The sequence below is a fragment of the Musa acuminata genome, chromosome BXJ1-9 (genome assembly GCF_036884655.1).
Source record: "Musa acuminata AAA Group cultivar baxijiao chromosome BXJ1-9, Cavendish_Baxijiao_AAA, whole genome shotgun sequence".
Lineage (NCBI taxonomy): Eukaryota > Viridiplantae > Streptophyta > Magnoliopsida > Zingiberales > Musaceae > Musa > Musa acuminata.
The window spans coordinates 10175338-10192284 of NC_088335.1; the positions used below are offsets into that span (position 1 = coordinate 10175338).

Here is a 16947-nt window from a genome sequence, read left to right on the forward strand (position 1 = left end):
TACAGGAAAACAGAACAACAATCCACTACTAGATCAATCAAAAGATACAAAGATTTAACAAATTTCAATGTTCTTATTATAATGATATGAACAAATCATTAAACCAAGGGATTTCATCAGCTACATTGTACTGTAAGGTGGAGAGAGTCATCTATGTAGCAAAAAGGTACCTGAATCTAAACTCATATGGAAGAACTTGAATTGGCTGCTGAATGGGACTTCCTCTTGCCGCTTCTAGGCATTTAGTTGCTTCGGTCCTCAACTCTTTTGGGAGTTGTAAGCAGATCCAGTCCATTAATGACTCCACATCTTTTGCAAAATCTCGTAGGTACCAATCAAGCAGCTTAGGAATTGCTAATTTGTTTGGAGTGGATATACCAATGGATGCTTGCAAATAATCCCTTTTTGCTCTTTCCAACTCTTTCTCAATTTTAGCTGCCGTGTATACTCTCACCTGAAAATTGTCAGCGAAGTCACTCGATCAGTTTTAAGACTGTTTCAGACTCCTGTCAGGGCCAGAATTATGTGATTTAGTATAGAAAGCTCTTAATAGTTTTTCCAATTTCTTTTATGACCCTAAGATTAAACTTCAATTCAAATGCCAAAATTTCAGATGCAAAGAGGGGCTACCGAAAGTCATTGAAAATCTTAGCATCCTAACTTAATGCTGCTTATTTTGTGGTAGGAATACAGCATGCTGCACGTACATGTTCTGTTTAATGTATAAATACTACTTCATTCTGCAGATCTTAATGCTAGCGATCAAAGGTGACAAAGCCATAGAGCATATATGCATAATTTACACAACAAGGTGTGTCTGGGGGAACTTACAGCCGGTGATGACCAACTTCCACATGAAAGTGCAAATGTGACCAAGGGTTCAGGCCATTCTAATCCGAATATGCCTCGCATTGTTACATCATCACTTTTAGATCCTTTAGGGAAGACCTTTTAGGTATTTTAAAAGGATTAGTCAGTAAACAGAATATCAATCTTCACAAAGACTAAATGATATCCTACATGTTTCGAACTGTAAGGCAGCCTCAAAATGAAATGTTCGATTGTCATTGCACTGAGCATGTGACCACCCACATTAATCATAGCCTGTAAACAGTAGGAAGGCATTAGAATTCTTCATTAAAGATATGCATTCATAATAATCCAATTAAGCAATGCTTATTTGATCCAGAAAAGTGAAAAGAAGGATCCGACGTCGTACCTTTAGCATCAGCGCAACAATCATCTCAGGACTAGCAGGAATGCCTTGCTCGAGAAATGCCTGAGATTAGAAGTAGCATAGAACAGAAAAAATTACTTAAGACGGCTTTTCGGGTGTCTATAAGTCTTTCAGCTTTTCTCATGATTATATAAACAGTCTAGGACATACTAGAGCTGAATGACAATACATTCTTTGTCAGCCCACAAGAAAGCCACAATATATTTTGTAGCTTCAGAATAATTACCTTTCACAAAAATGGGACAGCAAGCATATATCATGATTTTTTAGACTACCGAGATCTCTAAGACTAGACTATCGGAAAGAAAAGTTCCCAATGATCTTTAATTTTTAGATTAACTATGCTAGTTAACAGCTTACATTCATCATGCAAGAATTATAAATGTTAATCCAGAATGCAATCTTCTGCTGATGTGTGAGACCTGATAAATCCACTGATGCAAGCTCTCTGAGCAAACGTCTGCACTTTAAGGACAAGAAGCAACTAAATGTTAGTCATCAGACTTGAATAATGGAATGGCGAATCAAGTAAAGAACAGAGATCTCACTTTAATCTCCATGTAAGAAATGAACAACCCATGGGAAGGTTTGGAAAGTTCGAGCTCGCTTCAACTGCTCGGAAATATTTATATGGGCCAATGTCCCTTATTCCAAATTCTGCACAGATACCGTATGGGTCTAGAGAATCAGTTTCTTCTGAACTCCCACTAGAACCTGATACCGAAGGAGATGCCTCGAGCAGCTCTTTAGTGTTCCCTGGAGAACTCAACCGTGAGAATATGTTCATCAGGCACCTCAAGATATCCTCGGATAGTTTGCTCGGCCCACTCGACTCAGATTCACTTGGAGCATTGGACTCGTCCAATTTTGCTTCACTGGAATTGCTCCTTAAGTTTATTCCAGTTCTTTCATTATCCGCGGAATTGCACTTTGGCTGAATTAACAACAAGAACAAAGATGGCCATACACATAAAATAAATTAGGTACATCAATATCTAAAGAAATTTTAGTAAGTTTAACATGTCAGTTAACTTAGTTGGTAAAGATCTTTGATAGTTTATTGCAAAGTCCTGGATTCAAATCCCGGCCTTTGTCACTTACCATTTGTCACAAAAATAAAAAATCTTTACTAAGCTATGATAGGACAAAAGCTGTTACCCGTGCATCCGCTTGCTTGTTTCCATTTGCAGCTGTTCCTACTTTCGAAGCTCTCCTTACTGGAGATTGCCTCCAGTTTCTAGGACAGTTTGCGCCTATTTGATTCTCTTTTCCTTGCTGCTTTTCGGTAATGGCCAAAGATGACTTCAACTTCTTTGGGGAGAGCTTATCATCGACAAACTGATTAGAGGAAGGCACATTTCGGTCTGTGTTTGATGACCACTGCAAAGAGGTTAGCTGTTTCGTGAAGGCCAAGTCTTCAGTATATGCTGAATTCGAATATGACTTCCGTTGCCCCAAGGTTTTGGAGTTTTGAGAAAGGGAGTCGACATCATATCCTAATTCCTTGGTTTTCTTGCAGGACGAGATGTAGATAGCTTCCTGATAGAGGCCTTGACGAAAATTCACCACCTGTTCTTCGAGGCGAACCACCTCTTCCTCTAGAACGGCGATTTCGGCCAAAAGTTCTAGAGTCTTGAGGAAAAAGAAAAGAATTTGAAGTCAATTTAAACCTCTTTTGGCATCTGTAGATACGAAATTGCTGCTCTATGATGCCTTGAGAAGGAAGTTTACCGATGGTTGGAATACGTAAAGAGAAGAGAGATTGAGGAAAGCAAAAGGTAAAGGATAATTACATGTGAAGGCAGATATGGTGGAAGACGAGGAAGAGCACCCAGAGGTCTGGTGAAAGCCCTCTCCAAGGCTCTGTGAATGTTCTCTTCGTTCCTCAGCTTCTTTCTGAGCTTATCAACCTGCAAACAGGATGAGATGAAGCAATTCAATAAAAGCAAATCGAACAAAACGGACAGAGAAGCTAATCGTATGGAACGCGAAGATTAGTATTCAGAGAAGAACCGATACATCTTGCTGCAGAGCAATCTTCCTCTCTCTTCCAGATTGGCATCTGTTGGGTCCATTTGCTATGACCACCGATCCATTCCCCTGCATCTCAGTCTTCTTCTCCTTGTCGATTCCCTTCACGCAGCAAAACTCATAAGAACACGACAACAAAATCGCAACAACTCAATGGTAAAGAAGTAGCTTTTCGAAAAGGAAACAAGCTGAGATCGCATCTAGAATTCAAATACGGCTTTCTTCTTTAATTTTACCAAGGAAATCACTGAACCCATTTCGAATTCTGATTGCAAACCGCCATTTGTCCTCAAACTCCCAGAAGAAACTAGAGTACAGTCTCTCTCTTTGAGAAAGCAACCATAGCGTTCAAATGATTTAAAGGTATTCTCAAAAGCCAACCTCGAAATTGCCAATCCGTCTCAATTCCGTATGCATCAACAGCTAAAGAAAAAGGATCAAACTTCGGTTTCAGGAAAAAGATTCACTAGCCTAGAGAGAACCGCGCTGGGCTCAAATTCGCAATAAAGAAGCTAACTTTTCCGAGGCAAAGAGCATCAAGACCCAATAAAACAGAGACTCGTCTCGGATTTGCGTCAAAGGAGCCTACTTTATCGCGCTTCGGGGAAGCTTTGATGACCAGGGACGGCGCCCGCGCCTTGGAATTCATCGCCCTCCAACTCCTCCTCCTCCTCCCCACTGCTTGCATGAAAGGAAGAGCTAGCTGAGTAAAGAGATGAGAAAGCAGACTCTGCGAGCCTCAGCAGCCCAAGAAACCAGATGGAGGTATATCCGGAGGAGAAAAGCATTAAACAATCTTTAGACCTGAGGAGTGATTTCATTCGCGTACGGGGGCGGGAACGTTGAATGCGAGCGGAGGGAGGATAGCGAGACCTGCGGCCAAGGAGGCAGCTTTGGATGCCATTAATGGATGGGAGGGCCGAGAAGCATCGGAGCCACGAGACGCAGAAAGAGCGACGCTCTCGCTTTCACCAACTCACTTGAGCTACGCTGCGTCTTCTTTTCAGCTCCAAATAAGATTGCTTTGGAGCGAGTCGGGAGGGAGGCCACAGGCGCTGGTGTCAGGCGCTGCCGACCCCCCCCCCTCTCTCTGTCTCTCTCTCTCTCTCTCTCTCTCGGAGGTAGATTCGTTGGCTCACCGCGACGTAGGGGACGTCGAGGATCGAAAGGCGAGAGGGCGTTGGAGGTACTCGCGATCAGCGCGCGTTAGCGAAACTGCGTGGAACCAGCGCAGGTTAAGGTGTGGGCTTCTGCCACGCGGCTCGTCGCGAGTAACCGTGACCCCACCTCATCCCACTTTCCAGCTCTGGGCACGGGGGGCCTACCTTTTTATCTTTTCTGTGGGTGTGGTTTGGCGAACGTGTCCCACCCGGATTCCTTACCCTTCACGTAGGTAATGTGGTGGCGTAACTCGAGAGATGGCAACAATGGTGAGATATGATGGAAGCTCATGTACAATGAGAGACTGCATCAGATGCTGCAGTGAAACTTCCTATTGGTGCAGGAAGACTTGCTTCGAGTGCTGACCTTTAACAGTGCAGACTCATAATTCTTCTGCCACCAAATCAGCAGAAGAATCACAGCTGATGAACACATGTAGTTGACACATGATTTTTATTCTCGGCCTTCTCTCGTGACAAAACTCCTCCTCTGCTCAACTCTTTCTGATTCATGTCTACATTGATAGATAGGATCCTTTTATAAACCCTAGTCAGATCAGACAGGAACTGTGCTTGTTCTCTTCCAAAACATGTCTCAACATGGCCTAAGCAGTTTGATTGCATCCACATGCCATCCACAAGCCCCCAAAAGCTCTGCAAAAGGTGCAATCACCTGCCATGTTGATCATTTACAAATCACAAGGCAAAAGATCTTGGAGCTTAAGCTAAATTCTGCATACTTGTTGCCAAGAGAGATTTATTGTAGTTTGGGCAGTCATAACTACTACCCTTGTTTTGTTGCTGAGTGTGATGCCAGTGGATGGACAGTGCAGGAAAAGTGAAGACCTTGTCAGGTTGGCTCTGTTCACCTGCAACACAGGTTAATTTGGCAGGTAAACCATATTACATGTATATAGAACATTAACACATGGTTTGCTGCCATGTAAAACAAAGCCATTCAGCTACTATCAGTAGATTACTAAAGCTTCCAATCCTTTCTATGACTACCAAGTTAAACTTCTGTCACCTTCAGATTGCCTTTATTTGGAGCTACCACAAACATTGTGCACCAATAGACAGGCACAGAAAGGACTACTACTTATAATCTTCCCTGGTGCAGATAATCCAGTTGTGTATTCCAACTTGAATTGGTATCTGCTGTCTCATTCTGATATTACAAAGACAGACTTGTAATCAGATATCCAAGCTTGCAGAATCCCATGCTTTTGAGCTGGTCCAACACCACCTGTCAAGATGTCCCCAGCAATATGGATGGACCACCAAATTGATCCTGATAGGCTGATTAACATCATACTTTGTCTGAAATTTAATACAAAGCACTTGTATTTTTCCTTGGTCCTTGTAATAAAGCTTGGATGATATGTTTGGTCATGGTTCAAGATAGGATTGATTTATGGCTGACTTGCTAAGTTTTGAGGAGAAAAATCTGCAGTAAATGACAAACAAAGAAGTTTTATTTGAAAACTTGAAGAAGCACTTGCATTTTTCCTTTTGTTCATCCTGTAAATGAAGACAGAGTGCAGTGGAAAAGACCTTCTTTGGTGTTCTCTGTCATAACCTTGCAGTGATTCTTAGAACATGGTATTTATCCAAATCATGGTCTTGGCTTGTCCCATTCAGAGCTAAAGAAGCAATATGCACTACAAGAAGCAAGGAGACATCGAAGGTGCTGCGAACTCAGCTCTTGTAAAAGCCTTTCTTTAGCTAGCAGTCTTGAAGTTTGAACAGGATTTTATGACAACGTATGCAATCAGATTGTACCTTGTCACCTCCTCTCATGACAAAAGATACTTGTTCTAGGGATTGGCATTCATCATGTGTGGTTAGTGATCTTGAGATCTTGACAGAGAGACGGATGTAATGGTCTAAATACACAGGCATGTGATTGAACTGTGGTGGATGCCATTGGTTTACACAAATGTCAGTGTTCTGCAACAGTTTCAGACATGAAATGGAGAGTCATTTGACTGCTGAACCATAGGAAGGTGGAAGACACTAATCACTAGGGGAGCATCTGCATGAGACACAGGATGTTGTAAGGATGATCAAAAGTGGTAATCTTGGTTAGGATTCTCTCATTAATGATTCAATCATACATCTTTACTTGCTGCATGATGAGATCAATAATGCCATATGGCCTGAGAAGGACATAGGTTAAAATTAATGGTGAAAATACCTAATTTTATTGGTAGTCTGGCAATAATGAATTTAAGAGTGCTAAAAAAGAAAACAAAAAAAAAAACTCTCTTTTCTTCCACCATAGATTTAGAACTCAAACATTCATCAAAATACCATCTTCAGAAAATTTGATCCCTATCTCCGGTCCTTAAAGCAAGGTTAACAAATCCAACTAAATTTTAGTTTCAAACTCCAACTCAATTTGAAACACTGAAAAGAATTACTCTGAATTACCATGTAATAATAGTACCCAGTTTTGTTTCTCTGAGGCCTCAATAGTTTCTGGAAACAACTCTGAAAAGGCTTCTCTATCAATCCACTTTTCTTGACAACCACTACCTTTAACAGTGAGGATCTAATTATTGCATATATAACTAGCTTAAGCAGTTCTTGAAAATTTCAAAATGTGTTTGAATACAATATAGAGAAAGCAAATGATAAAGTGATACTTAATCATGGCAGAAGCAGCAGCAGGAGGTATTTTAGCTAGAGTTCTTTTGTGGCTGTGTAATTGGAGGGTAGTTTGATTTTATTCAGGTTCTTTTGGTGGAATAACAAGCATATTGAAGGTCTAAAATTCAGATAAATATATGAGATACTTAAGAAAAGGAAGAGAAAGAAAGTAATAAATTACATCTTATCCAAACAAAATGAAAGATGAACAACATGGCTGATGAAATGTTCCTATCCTTGATCTCTACTCCACTCTGTCTAACATACTTCCACAACACTCTATCTTAATTTCCTGAGGGAATTGTTCAACCTCTCCAGAGTTCAGAGACCATCCAACCACCACTAGCTTATTGATGTTGGCTTGTCGAGTACAATATATTATTGAGAACATCATCTAATATGTGGTTGATCTGAAGCACATGAGCTTCTTCAGTACCTTTCACTTGATTTTAACCTGCAAACAAACTTGGGAGAGGATTAGGCCAATTAGATTAGCAGTCGTGATTAAAAGGTTCTTTTCGTGATCTCAGAGAATCCAAAAGGATTCAGCATGAGAAAGACATTACAGCTTCATAGATCATCTGTCATTGTTGGCCTTAATCAGGTCTCACTCCATATGCTGGTTCTTGGAATCAGGACTGTGATTAGAAGGAATCGTAGTGCAGACATTGTAACCAAAGCCCAAGGCTGGTATTGGTTAGACAATTGAGCACAGTTTAGAGGTGTGATTATATTCTAATCTTGATTAGGATAACAAAAATACTATATGATATGCTTGTTTCATATAATTATGTGAGTCCATGCACTGTTACTTTTCTCTCTGCCGACACTGTGAAAAGATGTAGAGAGAGGTTTGTTTGGTCAACATGGACGTGAGCATATGATGGTGAGCAATGATGCAGGGCACTGCGAGAGAGAGGTCTCTGCCTCCCATCTCCATGAAGACAAACGAGCTTTGCACGTGGTGATGGTAGTGAAACAGGTGAGAGAGTAAGGGCTTCTTGCTCAGCCACTGCAACAAGTTCTTCTTCCGTGCATTAAAGCAGCTCATTAATGGGTACCATGCTCGACTCCAAAGCGAGCAATCATGTGCCAAAAGACGTCCAACATCTTCCCTTTCCCTGACACACTCAATGTGGGAAACATTGAGCAGTACGTCGTCCATCTCGTGTCTGTCCATGGCACATCGCCCTCAAAGAACACAAACGCAGATGCATCCCTGCCTCTTCAAGCAAAAGCTGCTAGTTTGGGTCGAACATGGTCCTAAACAACAGCGGAAGAAGAATCCAAAGAGGTGGATTCTACATCAAGTTGCAGAGAGGAAGGTGATGATGCTAAGTGTAGGGTAGTTGGCCTCCATGGCGGTACCAGAGACGAAGAATCTAGGTTCTGTGCCCCATAGATCTTGGTCGTTCCCTAGCTACGTAGGCTACCAAGTTGGTGGTGCTTCTTCAGCCTTGCGACATTGCTCGTCTGCTTTCAGTACTAATCTTTCTGCAAGAGTTGCTGTGGTGAGGGACACTTTAGGCCTTTAGAAGCATTGGGGGAAAAAAAGGGTAATTTTTGGGACCATTTCTTTGGATCGAGATGAGATTCATGTGAGGGTATGCTGATTTTGATGTTATTGCAATGTGTAAATCTATATTTATGCATAAAGATATTGAAATTTAGGTGAGGGTATGCTCATTTTTGTGCATAAAGATATTTGAGATTTATAATTTAACATAATCCCAACCTAATTTTAGTAAAACAAAATAGGAGTTGATAGTGAATTAGGACGTAGTTTAGTCTCTAAATGATTTTGTTTTAAGTTAAAATTTAGTATGTATTTAGTGTCATATGTCTCCTAATTTTTTTATAAATTTTCATGATAATTTAAGATCATTTGGTCACTAGAATAGTGAAGTAATATTTTTTCTTAGAATTATGTGATGGTTTCATTGATACTAATTAATTCATTTGATTATAGAGTTAATTTTTAAATTAAATATAGTTTTTTTATAAGAGATTTTATCAATTTTTTCTGTGAATTATTATAAATCAATAATTCAAGATATATGATTCTTAATTAAGATATCTCATGACCCTATAATTATAATTGATAGGTGTATCACTCTCTACCACACTCGATCATTAAGTAATGTGATCTTTCATTGACATCTTCATTTTTGAATTCATTCATGTGAGTATAAGCTTAATTCACTGTAAAATAGTTATTATATAAATTATCATATCCATAATATATTTTGAATGATATGATTGTCATGAGCTAAATGTAAATATATATAAGCATAAAAATATATGAATTATGATGTAAATATATTATATACTTACGTATATGATAACGTATGGTGTGAGAGTATACGTGTTTTTTTATAACGTGTTATATGGGAGTGTATGAATATATTATGACGTGTAATAGCACGTATATATTACGATGATGTGTTATGTAGTAGCACATATATATGTTATAATATGATAAGTATAAGTATACGAAATTGTTATGTTTCCTACATGTGCTAAAAAAATTATAGGATGAGATGCTTATTGTTAAATCTTATATCGACGATTTTAAAATATTATATACATAATATCATGCATGCTCACCTAAAAAAGATTATAAAAACTTATATTTACTAAGTGATTACTCATTATATATCTTATTTTATAAGTAAAAGTACTAATAGTAGGTATATGCAAGCCCATTCCAACATAGATACAAATGATGACTTATGGATACTGTGTATAAATTTTGGATATATTATGTTTGTGTTTTTCTTTAGTTAGATGTTATAATTATTTACATATGTCAACAATATTATAAGTATTGTATATAGAAAAAATCTTATTATTTTGTTTAATAAATTAGTATGTCTTAATTTTAATATTATTAATTTTTACTATATTTCCATCGATAATAATAATAAAAATAAAAACATAATATTCAATCTTAATGATGCATGTAAGATATAGGTGAAATTAGAAATGGGGTATTATAAAAAAAATTAAAAATTAAAAATTTTAGCAGCGTTATATTTTTCTTGTAGTCTTATCATTTTGGATGCTAATCATTTCAATCAAAGTCTTACTAGTACACTTATAACCTGACACAAATTTGCATTTATGCATAAGTACTTGTCAACCTGATATATATGTGCCCACCGAACGAGTGGTGCTCAACGGGCACATGAATCCATGGTGACAGACATTTTGAAACTGACATGACAATTGGATGTCACGGCTGACATGACATGACAACCTGATCGAAATAACCTCGCTAATCTTTATCTTGGTAGAATAAAAAGATCAACTCTTTCCCTCAAGAGAGTTGAAGATGCTAACCTTTTCTAAATGAACACTTTTTGAAGTCTAACAAAAGTCATGCTTGAATGAAATGTTTTTTCTTTTAATAAAATTACATGAATCAAAATTGCATCTATGAAATTTTGATTTTTGAACTATATTAATCATATTAGAGTTATTTTTTTTCACAGCCATTCATGTCAGACTGACAGATCAAATCTTACTGTACAATAACATCAATTATTCGTAAAGACTTGGAGGCAGAGATTGACAACTCATCTTGGCATGACGACAGATAATGAGGTAAGATGGAGTCATCTCTCTACTAATGTAATGCATCTTCAAATGCAAAGCTTCTTCTCTTCTTCCCTGGATTACGAGAATATACAGCCACACCCATTCACACAACATCCATACATAAAAAAATCGGCAAGTAGATCAACGAAAATGAGCATTATTAATGCATGCAGTACTCGAATCATGCAAACCATTATCCAAACTCCAAAGAAGCTGAACAAAATCTTTCAAGGTTCAGGAATTTGAAGTCATTCCCAGCCACCAAGTACTTCTTCTTGGGCAGTCCATACCTGAATACGAAACACGCACTTGAGATGTTGAAAGAATCTAATTTACTTCCCACAACCAGTCAAAATTTATGAATTAAATCTGACAATTTCAAAGGGGGACATTCAGAAGTGCTAGTTTCCACCATGTATTTTACATTACCATTAGCTACATCTTACTCGCCTAAAACCGTCTGGTGTTTCACTCACTACAGCTAGAACAGCTCAGTGAAGCCTCTTTTCAGCTCACTTGTTGTTGGTTCCCGTAGAAAGAATAAGCCCCATAAGCAGCATACATGCTCGGGTCTGGAACTGGTGCAGCATATACATACCCATTATAAAATTGCCCTCCATAATACATGCCGTTCCACTGGTTACCCAAGTCAGATCGTAACTGTGAAGAAACCAGACATGTCATGAGTTAAGAACAGGCAAAAACTATGCTAAATCTAACAGATAGGTTGCCCCCTTATGCTAAGGGAAGTGTTTGGAATTTGGAACTAGTCGCAAATTGAGATCGTATCTGAAAATTCTAAATGAACCTCTACAAGTGGACCAGCATCAATTGGTACTTTGAAACGAATTGAAGAGCTTTGGTGCTTCATTAGCACAAAGAACAGTTTCAATGGTTTCATCATATTCAAGGTTCCACTTTCCAGCCATTAAACTAATCTAATGTCACACATAAAAGGTCAAACCTGTTTGTTTGCAGGGTTGCGGCCCCAAGAAAGACGTACAGTCTGCTTTCCAATAACTGTTCCATTTAACCCCTGCAGTGCCTCTTCAGCATTGTTTCTACCAAAGTAAAACATTAAGGAGAGGAGTTATGTCATTTTCTATTACTGTCACATTTTCTGAAACTAAAGATCGTGTAGTACCTTTGGACGAACTGCACAAATCCACATTGTTTCCCAACTGGTATTTTTACTGAGGCAATCTCACCATATAGAGAAAATGTCCGCTTAAGATCATCTTCACTAACATTTGGGTCAAGTCCTCCGACAAATACCTATAGCAAGTCACAAAAGATAGATAAATAACAGAAAGCTATATATGTAGATAGCAGAAACTTGCGTAGACAGCATCTTTACTTACTGTTGTGTTAGTCAAGTCTCCATCTGATTGAGCAGATGAACCATTAGATCCAGAAACCCCTAAGATGACAATGCAAATCATGGAAAACTAAAATAACCCAAACGGTTATAACTTCATAACGAGTATATATAATGTAAATTCCTAATAAAAACATGCAGAAGCTGGAAAAATTGGTCAATTTTTCATCAATTATATAAAAGAAAAATAATATGATTCTTTAAGCCACTTGCAAAAGGTGTTTTGTGCCAGTTAGTACACTTTTGGATTGATAAAGTTTGTTTAGTTTCCGAAAAGTGTTAACCCAACAGACGATAAAAATCTCTGCAACTTTAAACAGACAAACACACTTCTTCTTAGCTATACATCCCTACCTCCAATCAGCTCAAGTGAAAATGCCATTGCTCCTATTTCAAATGACTGGTATACCTCTTTAAGTTGAGTTAACAAAAAGGTTTACACTTTTCATATTTCCCGTTTGGCATCATACTGGATTTAACTGTTTTAAATATCTGTACTTTCAAGATGACTACACTCTGCATACTAAAACTTCAGTCTTCCACAATCTCCAGCAATTAGAGGGTTCTCTCTTCACCGGATAAGATCAAACCATAACCAATAAGCTTGCTAGGCTTTGCTCCAATCAAGACACTAAAATAAGATGGAGGGCAGATATCAGGTTGACAGGCGACCATAGGATTTTGCTCAAATTTTGATGGAGTCTTCTATATTTATAGTTGTTCACATAGCCGACTCCATAAAGACAAGTCAAACAATCGTAAACACACACAACCAAGAAACAGGCTTAATAAAATGAACCAAGATAAAGGCAAAGAACAAGGCAAGTCATTAACACTTTCACACTTTCAATGTAGAACAGAACCCTTCTATGTCTAGTCACATTGTTGAAAGGAACTCTTCTATGGCACCAGAGCCATAAATGTAGATCATGCATTGGTGTTCTGAGGGGAATTGTGAGAGGAGACTTCAAAGATCAAGGTGCATCTTGTTCTAGCCTAAAAAACACCTCACGTTTTCTTATTGTTAAGTTCATAATGCATTTCCAGAATAAGTGATTTAAGAAAACGAGGACCTAACATGTTCTCATCACTGTCAACTTCCTAAGATATATATCTTTCAAGTAAACATATGAAACTGAAAATTCAAAAACAAAAAGTGTATAAAGAAATAATGAAAAAGAACAATGGAGAACAATTCATTAACAGTAACTTATTGGCTGATTTAAAATAAATAATCATGCTATTGGAAATATATTAAATGCAATTATAGTAAAAAGCTACTATATACATCACATAAGAGACTTAGAACTTAACAATCTATATCTTCAAAGATAATAATAAGCCTGTCGTAAAGCCGAATGCTTATCCATCATGAAGCTGAAGTGCATGATGATCCAAAAACATAAAAAAAAGGTTTTGGGGGCTATTTTAAATTCTATGTGATCTCCATTCTCTATGATAGGAGTCTGATTTCTTTAAAAGGTTAAAGACTATGTATCCTTATCTTTCTCTTTCAATATCCTTTCCTACTGTCTTACATAATGGTTGGTAGATGAAAAATGAGATAGTTCTTTTGTCCCCTCCATTTGACTTCCGTCGTCTTTCTTCTCTTTATCTTCCTTTGAGGTTATAAATCAACCAAAATTGATCAAAATTGTACTAATTCTGGTTGTGTTAGATTGATTTTACTTGTTTCTTACCAATCTCTAACTATAAAGCCAAAAGATTGGCCAAAAATCACCTTAGACCACAGTGTAGATCATGTGATTGTATCAAAATCAGCTAATTCTGTGTATTACATTGTAAATATTGCTTTTGAGTTAGAAGATAACAATAATTTTGGAATCAGTGAGTCACAAAATCACTAGACCTTTGCATACTTCTATTTTTTAATTCTTAAAATGTTCTGCGATGCAAATTCTAGGAATATCTTGTAGGGTAGGTAAAAAGAAAGTGTTAATTCAAAAAGTGTGATTTTATCTACTATGAAAGAAACATGGCTGTGATGATGACATTATAGTAATAAAGACTTATCACTTGTACCTTCTATACTTTTACAGGGTGCTGTCCCTGATAAACTCAAAGATAAGAAGAATATAAGGCATCCTACTCCCTTAAAGAAAAAAAAGAATTGCAAAAAATCTTCTTCTTGCAATTCTACCACCATATAATGGACCTCACTCATGGAATAGAAATGTAACTTAAAAATGCAAATTATAATTGTATATTCCAAACAAATAATACGCAATGTGCCCATGCAAGATAAGCATAATACTAGGAGAGAATGCAAACATACCAGATGACTTTCTGGGAGTTGCTGGACCAATGCGCATTGGTCTGGTTGAACAGTATACACCATTCATTTCAGTCATGGAAAGTGTCTTCTCATTTTCATTTCCAAATCTTACAAATCCATAACCCTTTGAACGGCCAGTATTTGCATCAATAACAACTTTTGCGCCTTTTACAGATGGGTATTTACTAGCAAAAATTTCTTGTAATGTGGCATCAGTAACATCAGAAGCTAAATCTCCTACAAATATAGAGTAATCAGAGGAAGCATCTGAACGTCTATCACCCATACTAAATGATGCCCAATTTAGCCTAAAAGGTTGATCAGTGTTAGGCATTGTATGACCACCAAAGTTTTGAAGTACTTTTTCAGCTGCTGCGTGTGTATAGAACTCCACAAAACCATATCCCTCTGACTGTCCAGTCTGCTTATTGCGGATGACTTTGATGGAAACAACCTGCAAATTGATTCAAGGATTTATGAGAAACAAGAATATAATATGCCGTATTTAAAAGTTATATATTATTGGATACATGAGAAGCAGATATCACTGTGCATATGACATAGCAAATATATATGCCATCTTTCAATGATATATATGTTACTGGATAGGTAAGAAGCAGGTATCACACTGTATATGACTGATATATTAAGTGCTCTGTACAAAAGAAACTAAATGAATAAATGGACATGGACATGAAAACCTACACAATCTACTATCCATATATCAAAGGAAACACACCATATTCCATCCATGTAAAATCAATAAGTTCACACATGAAGGCCATTTAAGACAAAAAAAAGAAAAAATGAAAAACAATGTGTTAATGGTTGACTCATAATAAAGAAAATATTTACAAAGAATTACTAAGAATAATAAATAATATTTACCATTGGCAACATAATGATTGACTCAAAAACAGGCTTAAAATTCAGTTAAAATATGCTCAAGATATAATAGAACTATAGAAGTACTTTGGGTAACAAAAAGAATGGCATTTAAAAACAAAATATATACATACATACATTGTATATACACATATATACAGTGTATATACATGTGTGTGTGTGCATCAGTCTCAGCACAAAAAAAAAAAAAATTTCAACCTCGGACACTGAAGAAGTAGCCTATTATAACATTACTTCCATTTAAGTCTACACGGTAGCCCAGAAACTGAAATGAAAGAAAACCACAATTTTCAGCCTCTAATATCTCTGAAGGGGCAAATGAAATATCACCTCCATTTATGTCTACAAGGTAGCCTAGAAAGCAAAATAAAAGAAAACCACAATTTAGCTATTGTTCAGTAGGATAAAAAATGGCAAAGAAAATCATAGGAAAAATTGTTAAGATACGGGTTGGTAGGTGTCATTTCCCCAAAATTGCTACTTTTACAAAAGAAAAATAAATGTGCCAACAACTTCAAAAACTTAAAACAGTCATAGAAGTAATGTTGGCTGAGGACAGCAGAAGAATAAAAGCACTGGTAGACTGAACCCTAGATCAACAGGTATAAGATGTACAAAACATATCACATGGGTGACTGGCGAATAATGGATTGCTCATGTCACTCGCATTCAATCATGTCATGCTAGCCCTGGCCTGTAGGCTACGTAGTGCACAACATATATTTATACAACTACGTGAAGGCTTAGATCCAGACGCAATGTTGCATCATTGCAGGAGCACTGCTTGATTTGTATCTTCCCATTCACACCATTAATTTAAGGGTCATATTTTCAGTGCAATTATCAAGAGTGAATTAGTTTTAGTATTTATTGCTAGGCTTGCACCATCCAATCCTTCATAATCTGGCTATCCATAAACAGAGACAAGGTAGAATCATGATACAATCACAAATTAGGCAATCCCATGGTATAAAGACAACATTTCCTAATAAATATCTCTCCTTGAAAACTTATGGAAACTATAAAAGATCTAGTACTCCTCCACAACGTTTTCGACAATAAATCCTTGAAAACAATGTCTCAATTAACTAAGCCTCTACCGATGAAACCTAATAAGCATCTTGTTTTCTCACCGTAATAGGTAAAATAGACTACATTATACTTGGATCATCCATAAAGCGGAAATTTGGCAGGATCTAAGCTACCACATTCCGAATAAAGTGCTAAAAAAAGTCGAAATCCAGACCTCGCCGGTGTGCCCGAAGCAGTTATGGAGGTAGTTCTCGTCCATCCAGTAGTGGAGGTCCCCGACCCAGATCGTCTTGTTCTCCTCCCCACCCGCCGCCGCCGAGTTCGCTCCGGCCCCATGGTGCTGCGGCGTCAGCACCGGAGGATGGTGGTAAGGCACGAGGTGTTGTGCGTACTGCGGAATCGGCGGCGCCACAATCTGGTGCGGCGCCATCACCATCGTCGGCTGCGGGGGGTACTGCATCGCCGGCACCCACTGCTGCTGCCGTGTCTCAGCGTTACTGCTCGCCGCCTGCTGCATCATCGCCGCCGCTTGCGGGGGGAATCGTGACCGGAGGAGGAGGAGGCGGCGTTGGTTTTTGGGGGGTGGGGGGTGAAAGATGGGGCGGCGAGACCGAGTAAAGCGAGAGGGAAGGGGGGCCGTGGGTTCGGGTTGGGG

The 16947-nt window shown here is 38.0% G+C and overlaps 2 protein-coding genes across 5 annotated transcripts; both read right to left on the bottom strand.

Annotated features, from left to right (window-relative positions):
- On the bottom strand, positions 1-4478 carry LOC135583636 (uncharacterized). Of its 3 annotated transcripts, none has more exons than XM_018818443.2 (11): positions 4073-4478; positions 3858-3946; positions 3257-3370; positions 3031-3147; positions 2396-2869; positions 1786-2171; positions 1660-1702; positions 1220-1279; positions 1021-1104; positions 832-948; positions 1-454 (listed from the first exon to the last, which is right to left on the bottom strand). In XM_018818443.2, exons 2-11 carry the CDS (start codon positions 3915-3917, stop codon positions 152-154), a joined length of 1758 nt encoding a protein of 585 aa, XP_018673988.2. In that variant the 5' UTR covers positions 3918-3946; positions 4073-4478; the 3' UTR covers positions 1-151. The 3 variants fall into 3 exon arrangements, with proteins under 3 accessions (XP_018673988.2, XP_064939038.1, XP_009417616.2); XM_065082966.1 differs by having other exon boundaries at positions 1598-1697; positions 4073-4477; XM_009419341.3 differs by lacking the exons at positions 3858-3946; positions 4073-4478 and adding an exon at positions 3505-3806 and having other exon boundaries at positions 1598-1697.
- Positions 4479-10995: 6517 nt separating this feature from the next.
- On the bottom strand, positions 10996-16925 carry LOC103997986 (polyadenylate-binding protein RBP47C). 2 transcript variants are annotated; one of them, XM_065082973.1, is made up of 6 exons: positions 16507-16925; positions 14355-14808; positions 12042-12064; positions 11825-11955; positions 11645-11741; positions 10996-11340 (listed from the first exon to the last, which is right to left on the bottom strand). In XM_065082973.1, the coding sequence occupies exons 1-6, from the start codon at positions 16810-16812 to the stop codon at positions 11188-11190; spliced, it is 1164 nt and encodes a 387-aa protein (XP_064939045.1). In that variant the 5' UTR covers positions 16813-16925; the 3' UTR covers positions 10996-11187. The 2 variants fall into 2 exon arrangements, with proteins under 2 accessions (XP_064939045.1, XP_009417617.2); XM_009419342.3 differs by having other exon boundaries at positions 12042-12100; positions 16507-16924.
- Positions 16926-16947: the final 22 nt, after the last annotated feature.

Bases quoted from the DNA above. Each gene is read 5' to 3' on its own strand.
- LOC103997986 (XM_009419342.3), bottom strand. From the start codon at position 16,812: ATGATGCAGCAGGCGGCGAGCAGTAACGCTGAGACACGGCAGCAGCAG. The intron at 14,809-16,506 runs GTCTGGATTTCG...ATCAATTTGCAG, and splicing joins GCTTCGGGCACACCGGCGAG to GTTGTTTCCATCAAAGTCAT. The intron at 11,956-12,041 runs GTAAGTAAAGAT...GACTTGCTATAG, and splicing joins GAGACTTGACTAACACAACA to GTATTTGTCGGAGGACTTGA.
- LOC135583636 (XM_065082966.1), bottom strand. From the start codon at position 3,917: ATGAATTCCAAGGCGCGGGCGCCGTCCCTGGTCATCAAAGCTTCCCCG. The intron at 2,870-3,030 runs GTAATTATCCTT...TTTTTCCTCAAG, and splicing joins CACCATATCTGCCTTCACAT to ACTCTAGAACTTTTGGCCGA. The intron at 949-1,020 runs GTAGGATATCAT...AATACCTAAAAG, and splicing joins TGCCTTACAGTTCGAAACAT to GTCTTCCCTAAAGGATCTAA.